This window comes from Corylus avellana, chromosome ca7 (assembly GCF_901000735.1).
Source record: "Corylus avellana chromosome ca7, CavTom2PMs-1.0".
Lineage (NCBI taxonomy): Eukaryota > Viridiplantae > Streptophyta > Magnoliopsida > Fagales > Betulaceae > Corylus > Corylus avellana.
This window is the reverse complement of record NC_081547.1, coordinates 25,193,488-25,202,458: the sequence shown is the minus strand read 5'-3', so window position 1 is coordinate 25,202,458 and position 8,971 is coordinate 25,193,488. Positions and strand designations below refer to the sequence as shown.

General features: G+C 35.1%; 1 protein-coding gene across 1 annotated transcript; it reads right to left on the bottom strand.

Annotated features, from left to right (window-relative positions):
• Positions 1 to 2,717: 2,717 nt before the first annotated feature.
• Positions 2,718 to 8,068, bottom strand: LOC132188053 (probable LRR receptor-like serine/threonine-protein kinase At3g47570). The gene is made up of 3 exons (XM_059602465.1): positions 5,371 to 8,068; positions 4,705 to 5,132; positions 2,718 to 2,972 (listed from the first exon to the last, which is right to left on the bottom strand). The coding sequence occupies exons 1-2, from the start codon at positions 8,066 to 8,068 to the stop codon at positions 4,714 to 4,716; spliced, it is 3,117 nt and encodes a 1,038-aa protein (XP_059458448.1). The 3' UTR covers positions 2,718 to 2,972; positions 4,705 to 4,713.
• Positions 8,069 to 8,971: the final 903 nt, after the last annotated feature.

The window sequence follows — 8,971 nt, the reverse complement described above, 5'->3', positions numbered from 1 at the left end:
TTCAACACTTAAGAAGGAAAGGAAAACCAAAACTTTCACAGATAGGGAAAAGACGTGAAGTGAGAATAACTTCATTATTGTGGTTGCCGGTTGATTTTTATGTCTGTACCATTTCATGGATATTGATTGAAATTGACTTTCACCAAAAATTTTAACTGTGTCCCCATGAATATCGATTGCATTTTGCTTTCTTCTGGAACATTATTTGCCTCCCACAATTAAGAATATATATTTGTAATATTAATTTGCAAGATTATTTGTACAGAGCAGAATATTCCATGTAATTTTCTTTCCATGTGTTGGGATTAGCAACTTGTCTATGTGTATTATAATCCCCTTCTCAAATTACTTTTAATTTATCTTCTTTTTAATCATGTTGTCCCACATCACTTTGTAATAACTATTATTATTTTTAAATATTTTGTAAGGCTAGCATTCCTCTTAATCTTTACTGTCCTATCTAGCTTTAATTTCTCCTCTATGCAAAGTACATATTTACTAAAACTCTACTTTCAATTACAAAATGTGTAAAAACTTAAAATTAAATAGAAATGTAAACTCTACTCTCATTGATAGTTTGAAAATAAAAAAATTGTGCACATATACAAAATTCCACGAATTTGTCTACACTTTTTAACCAAATCAACTCAATCTTATCCAAACATACAAGCAAACGTTAATACCTAAGATCAAATCGTAAAATCCCTATTTTTTTCCTTAATAAATTTCCAATTTGAGCCCAATATGCCCTAGGTTAGATTCAACTAATGCATTAAAGCACTAATTAAATTTCTTAATTTCATGTTTAAACTCTCAATTTTGGAAATACAACAATTAACTCTACGAAATCCTTTGATTAATTTCACCCTAAACCAAGATACTAAAATGGCTAGTATTCTCAAATTCGTCAAATCTAATGTAAATTAAACATTCATGCAAGTAAGTTGATTGAACATTCTGCCTTGTTGATCGTTTGATTAATGAAAATTTTCATATTTATTCTCAAAAAAAGAAGAAGTAAGTTGATAGTTTAGTTACACGTACAAGAAACCCTCAATTTGAAACAATTAAAGCCAATAATTGCAAAACCCACAATTTTCATGCATAAATGAACTTTAATCTTAAATTTTCTCAAATTGATCGTAAACCATTAAAAAAACAAAAACAATAAATTTTGATAAATCAAAGCCGAATCATAGAAGTCCCTAATTTTGGCACCCTAACTTCAAAAGTTTATTTAATTCGCTACAATCCAGTCTAAATTATCTAAAATCGACACTAAAGACGGATAGATCGTAAGAAACATATTTCTATACAATCAATTGAATAAAACCACAAAAGTTTGAAAGTACTGGTTGACCTCTGCTTCAGGGGTAGGGTAGATTGAACATGTTGGAGTCTGGGTATTTGTCTAAAATTGGTCGATTTATAGTGTTTCAAACTAAGGAGAGCCTAACGCCTCATTTTCTGGCACCAAAATTGAAATAATCAATAGCAATAGTCTCATCTTAAAATTGAAATACGCAATTAAAAATTTAAAAAATGTTCCGTAGAAATCTTTTAAGCAGCAAATGCCAGCTGGGGCATGTACATTACATTGCAAAAGTGTTTTTCATAATTAGGGTGATCGAGATTCAGTCTTTCATGTCAACGAAATTCTTTCGCTATTACGTGTTACGAATCTTGCTTAAGAAAAGAAATTTCTGATTACCATTTTAATGATAGAGATCAAATTCAAAAATCATATCTAAAACAAGGATTGTCCTAATAATTATTTAATATTTTTAATTAATTTTTGTCCAGTTTTATTTTATTTTTTATGTTGACCACTCTAATCAAAATTCTGACATCGCACTGCATATCATGTTGCATCAAAGGTACACGCGGGAAACAAATTGTACTCTATGCCTATAAATACAGCTCTCAATTCCCATCAAAGGTACACGCAATCTTGGCTCTGAAAAACTTTGGTTGCTTAAACACTCTTTCCTCATTTTCTAACTTAGGCATCGAAGTTACCCTGGTGGTGAACTCCCCGCCGGGACACCACCGGGGGCTCTAATCCTGTTGTACCACCGCAAGGCGTGCCACGTCACCATCCCGGAAAACTGTGCATCAACACTTCTTTTAAAAAATAAATTAGACAGTATGCTTAATTTCAATTAAGTATATTTTAATGTGTTATTTGATATAATATAGAAGATTAAACTAGCCGTTTTCTTGCTCCCTTCCCCTGTTCAATTACTAACACAGGGCCTTGCCTATATTATATAATGTGCTATTTCCATATAATATAGATTAAACTAGATTAAACAATTATAGATTAAACTATTATTTTAATCCTTTAAGTTTTCTTATAGAATCTAATTCTATACCCAAACATTCAGTTATATCAATTTTACCTTTTTGCACAATTAAATCGTGGGACGTTACTTCTATCCTAAGGACCTTAATTGGACTAAAGATATTTCATTCACAAAAATTAACCACATCCCCATTTTTGTTGGTTCTTGTACTTGTATTCTTGATATTGCAGCATATAGATTCTATGTTTGCATTTAAATAATCAACCAAAATGAAGAAATAATTAAGAAGATCATTTCAAGAAACCGAGAAGTAAACTCATCTTAACAATGAAACGGAAGGGCAAAATGCAATGAGCTTATTATTGACATGCAATATAGCTGGAACTTTTAAATGTACGTTGCTCTGTGCATTTAAAATCCAATCATTCATTCGTTCAACAAAACACACTATAAAACATAGAAGAAGCAAAAAAGCTGCTTCAACTACGTACCTTCATAAATATTGTCAATATAAGCAACATAATGTTCTAAAAACATAACCATATTTTGAAAGCACTATTAAACATAAAAATAAAACATTTGCTCAATACATCATGGATATTTAATACTCCACTAGAGTAGCCATCCAAGACTCATCCTCATCCTCATTGTCGGCACGATTGTTGCCTGCCCAAATCCCAATCATAATGAGTTCAATTCAATAATAGGAAAAAAAAAAAAAAAGACCGGAGCATCAATTATAACAACAAAAAATATCATGAAAAATAGATATATATGTAATATGGATTTTGAATTCTGGGTTGTGTAAATCATGACATACCAAAGTATGTGTAGTACATACCCAATTCATCCATATAATAAGTTGCTTTCCCACAAACAATTTTCATAATTTGTATCCTCCATATATCCACCACCCAACAAGCAAATTAGCTATCCAATAATTAACCCAATTCACGCCAAACCAAAGATGATCATAGACCGAAGATTGCAATTCAAAAACCAGCTAATGACTCGAGTTATTATACACCAATGATAACCAAAGAGAGCTGGTCATAGCTAATAAGATCATGACAGTTAGGCTGGGACTACTCATTGTTGGTAATGTTTTTCTACAAGTTAGACAACAGAAGCTTTTGATGCTGTGAATTCAAAACTCAGGACCACCATGGTAATATATGAAAAGCAATTTTCAAGCCGCAGGACTCTTTAGTAATTTTTTTTTATTTATAGAAAAATGGCAGGCCGAAGAAACCAATTGTGGTTGTCCTACTAGGGCATGGCCATAATAGCATTTACCCACTAAGGGCCACACAAGAGAGGCCTAAACGATGGAAACTGGATGCGCTCCTTTTAGTCTGACTTGAGCTATAACCTGATCTAGCACTACTAGAGTATCAATGAAAACCAAGGTGATTTACAATAATCAGACATATAGATTCTCAAAAATTTGGAATTTTTAGTAATTTGACTCATAAGGCATGATGTCTACTAACAAATAAGTAGGTTTATTTATTTATTTTAAAATCTATGTTTGTTCTGATGAGTCTAATAGTAACCCAGCCATTGGATGTCACGATATAATATGTGTCCTTCCATATCTTTTTAGTCTTTTTCCATTAAGAAATTTGACTAATTCTAAATTAAGTCTAAAGTTTTACCACAATCTCCCTTGTGTCAAGATGATTTGGAAACCAATTTGCCACACCACACGGGTTGTCTACCCAAAGCTATCAAAATACACGAATATCCTAGCCTTTTATTTTATGTTTGTTTTGGAAAACCACCAATAAATATTTCACATTTTTGACACTTTTGTTTTAATGAAGCTAATTTACGAGATTTAATAGCGTCCATAAAAAGCATCGAAAAATACCTCTTATATCGATGTTTATTTTGGCCATTAAGAAAAAAATTTACTCTGGTAAAAGCCCTATTTCTAGCGGTGCAATCAATTTTGAAAAATTAAAGTCCAATCATGAAAGTTCCCAAATTTAGTTTATTCAAACCTTAACTTTTAAATTTTTTTAATTCACAACCATCCAATATCCAAAATAACTAAAGTTGAAATTACAAATGGATAGAACACCTCAAGAAACATACTTTTATTTGGTCAATGGAAGAAAAACAAGGAAAGAAGCCAATATTATGCAAAAGAAAAACCACTCAACATGTAAAAGAAAAACCATGAAATCCAATAGTGAATCCACTAATCTATACATTATTACCACTAGGAAAAAATGAAATCAGCAATACCAACAAAAATAAAGTAGGGAGATCATTTATTAATGTAAGAGAATGGAAGATGCAATGAGCTTGTTATTGGCATTAATAGGTACCATTAGATGCCTCATCCATTTGCTTAACCAAACTATAATTATCTCTAAATTATTGATATTACCTGTTGATATTATGGTCTAATTGTAATTCGACCACTTCCATGTCTTCTAGTTTCAAGAAGTTTCTTCTTGATGAAAAGAAGCTTAGTTCCCACATCTTTAATGTTCATCCGTTCTTTGGGATCTTCAATAGAACAAGCAACTCCAGTCCCAAATATCAAAATTAGGCAATCATGGATTTCACTTCTTCTAGTGCTGCTATTATTATGAGAATCATTCATGCTTATATCTTCTTCGATTCCTTGAAAAAGAATTGGATCTGCAATCTCGACCACTCGTTCAGGCAAAGCTTCTTGGACAAAGGAATGTAGATTTAGATTGCCTTGGAACATGTCATTTGTGGGTCTTTTTCCGGTAAACATTTCTAAAAGGAGGATCCCATAGCTATATACATCGCCACAGGAAGAGACCTCATTTCCCATTCCATACTCTGAAATTATATATATATATATATAAAATGATTAATTGTAATGTGACTGTATAATTAACACCTATATATTAAGAAAACAATTATGTTATGATACTCTCTATTCGATGACACCAGCAAATAAAATTGTATAGTGCCAACGAATAAAAGGCATAATAAAATTGTCTTATCCTCTTCAAACTTAGAAATGTTATTAAAAAAAAAAAAGAATTAATTGAGGAATGATAAAGAGTGTCTTCACCTGGAGGAGTGTAACCAATTGTTCCTCTAACGCCAATAGAGCTTGACTGGTTGGTTGAAGAGTTATGGTTGGCTTCAGAAGAGAATTTTGCTAACCCGAAGTCTCCAACATGTCCAACCATTTCATCATCGAGAAGGACATTGCTCGGCTTGAGGTCACAGTGAAAGATTGGTGTATGGCAATGGTAATGGAGATATTCCAATGCGCTAGCAACATCAATGGCAATATTCAATCTCTGATAAAGACTCAGATTCCTCTCCTCCGAATGTGCCTCATCTTCTTTAGCAGTTGGATGCAACCAATCCCCAAGGCTCCCATTGATCATGAATTCATAAACTAATGCCTTGAAATCATTACCCTGATAATCAACACTTGAACAAACTGTAAGTATCTTTACAAGATTCCGATGCCTGATGCTTTTTAGGGACTCGCACTCGACGAGAAAGCTTTTGGAAGCTCCACGACGCAGAAGGTTGAGCACCTTGATAGCGATTGTCGTTTTTCCCTCATCAATGATTCCTTTATACACGGATCCAAAACTACCCGCACCGAGCAAATTAGCAGAGGAGAACCCATCAGTGGCTTTTAGGAGACTTTGGTAAGACAAATTCAAAAGCAAATTTCCTGAAGAATTTGAAGTAGTTTCTTTTCTTTTCTTTCTTAACCAACAGACAAAGAGAAAAGAAAGCATAGAAATTACTCCTAGAAGCCCGCAAACTATGGACATAATTAATTTCATGGATAAGGTCAATTTTGTCTTCTTGGACTCTTTGATGTTACATTTCGGCAATTGCATTTCAGGAATTCCCCCACACAATTGACTATTCCCCACAACTGAAGTTGCACTTGAGTTCTTGAAAATACCATTTGTTGGCACTAGTCCCTCAAAATTGTTGTAAGATAAATTCAAAAGATGCAACAAGTTGAAACCCAAAAAAAAATCTGGAATTGTTCCTGACAAGTTGTTCCAAGAAAGGTCTAATTTCTGTAGTCCTCTCAAAGAACCAAAACTTGATGGAATGGTCCTTTGGAAAAAGTTTCCTCGCATAACCAGAGTCTCCAACATAACACAACTGCCAAGACTCTTTGGAATTTCACCGGATAACATGTTTTCTGACACGTCCAATATACCTAGATTTTTCAGGTTTCCAACTTCCATTGGAAGGGGACCCGTGAAACGGTTTCTAGATAAATATAGACAGATTGACAATGATGAGAGACCAACGACCTGTGGAGGTATGGTGCCACTGAGATTGTTATTAGAAAGATCTAATGCATTCAAAGATTGGCAATTTCCTAGGCCTGAAGGTATGCTTCCGTGAAGATCATTATCATCTAGATCTAATTCGAGTAACATACTCAAATTTCCAAGAGAATGCGGGATGTTTCCTGAGAGATTGTTATTGTCAAGAAACATCACTTTTAGTGTCTTAAGCTTTCCAATATCTAGTGGAATGTTACCTGACAATTTGTTATTCCCCATTGCAAGCCACTCAAAGTTGATGAGATTCACGATCCCACTTGGAATCGTTCCAACTATATTATTGTTATCTACTGCCAATACTCTAAGAGTAGATGAGAAGTTACTGATGCATTCAGGTAAGACTCCACCAAAATTATTTTCCCCTATCGCCAACACCTCTAAGCTAGTAGCATTGGTCAAAGAGCACAGAAAACTCAAGTCATCAGCTCCCCCACTTCCTAGGTGGTTTTCTTGAGTGCCCAACCATTGAAGCCTATGCAACTTTTCCAAAGAAGACATGTTTCCACTAAATTTGTTTTCTCCAAGTTGAATTAGTTCCAGATTTGAGGCATTGGATATTGAAGGAGGAATGGAGCCAGTAAATTGGTTCATGAAAATGTCAATGTCTTGGAGATTAGGAAGAGTTATCCCCAAGTTCCACGGAAGACTCCCTTGGATTTTATTATAATCCACATGAAGAACTCTAATAGAAGAGAGATTGAAGATTGATGGAGGGATGGTACCAGAAAATTGATTTTCAGCAATTACAATAATTGTAAGATTCATAAGTTGGCCTAGAGCACTAGGAATACTCCCACCCAGATTATTTGAGTGTAAATCAAGTTTTTCAAGTGAAGATAAGTTGCCAAGAAATGGAGCGATACTTCCTGTTAGTTTGTTAGTGGCTACAGAAAATACTTGGAGCTTTGACAAGGAGCCAAGCTCAACAGGAATTTGCCCGACCAGATTGTTATAACTAAGAATGAGTCTCTTGAGGTTAGAGCAACGGGATACATTGGTTGGAATTCTCCCACCAAATGAATTATTGAACAACCACAGTACCTGCAATCGACGCAAACGGCCAATTTCTGGAGGGATTTCATGGGTGAAGCTATTTTTTGAGAGATCCAAATTCCTTAGAAAGCTCAAATTTCCAATGAAAGGAGATAAAGATCCCACGAGTTTCTGAGAACCCAGCAGCAACTCTGTGACCCTTTGGTGGCGGCGACCACATGTAACGCCACGCCACTGGCAGAAGTGGGTGGTGTCGTTCCATGAGCTGAAAACCATGAAAGGGTCTTCGACTATTTGGGCCTTGAATTGAAGCAAGGATGGTCGGTCTGTCTCATTCCTGCCAATGCCATTGGTGGCGGAACAAAAGCAAAAGACCGAAGCGATAGTAAGGATGCAAAAAGCTGAGGAAGAGAGAGCGGAAGTTAAAGGAGGAAGCCTCATGTTTGTTGGTTTTGGAGGTACGTAAAGCACTCTACTCAAAATTGTGCCACCGAATACGTAGGAAATTTGTTGGATTGCATTGTGAGGGAGGAGCTTCTTTCTCCTTTTATCTTTTCTTTTTCCTCTTTTATCTTTTCCTTTTCATTTTTCTCTATATGGGCCAACTTCTCTTCATTTTATAATCTTACTTTGCTATTGTCCAATGGATATGGATATGCGTCGCAGAAAGCAGGCCAAGACTTCATTATTGGATAAAGAAATTATAAAGAATGTTATAGAAAACTAAAGAAAGAGTAGCGATATTTGGCAGACCCTGATAGTCCCAAGGTCCTGCCAAGTCTGACGTGGCCTTGGGCCACATCTGACTTAAAAAAATAAAAAAATAAAAAAATAAAAAAATCATGCGTTAATCCTTACCCCTATACCCATTTTCTCATTTCCCCCAATTTTCTTCCCAAACACATATTCCCTGCCCCCAAAAATTCCCCGTGTGACAGCCACCACCACCACCGTTGGCCTTCCCTACCATGCAATGACTGGTTCTACCACGCCGGAGACCCTCACCGACCTAGTCTTCTTGTCTATTACGTTTTTTTCGTTCTCAATTTTTTCATGGGTTATTCTCTGTTTCAAATGGGTATTTTCTTTGTGGAAAGGAAGCTCCCTATCATATTACCATTATCATATTTGAATTAATTGTGGGTTTGCTGAAGAAGAAAAGAAGTGGGTTCAATTTCCTTTACTCCTACCTTTGCTGAATGCTGAAGAAGAAAAGAAGTGGGTTTAATTCATCCAAAAAAAGTGGGTTTAGTTCATGGCAATATATGAGAATTGATGAGCTTCAGTCATCAGCGGTGCTCGGCGTCGTGGTCTTTGTTGCCGGCCGTCGGTGAGGGGAGAGGG

Bases quoted from the DNA above. Each gene is read 5' to 3' on its own strand.
- LOC132188053 (XM_059602465.1), bottom strand. From the start codon at position 8,068: ATGAGGCTTCCTCCTTTAACTTCCGCTCTCTCTTCCTCAGCTTTTTGC. The intron at 5,133-5,370 runs GTGAAGACACTC...ATATAATTTCAG, and splicing joins AATTGGTTACACTCCTCCAG to AGTATGGAATGGGAAATGAG.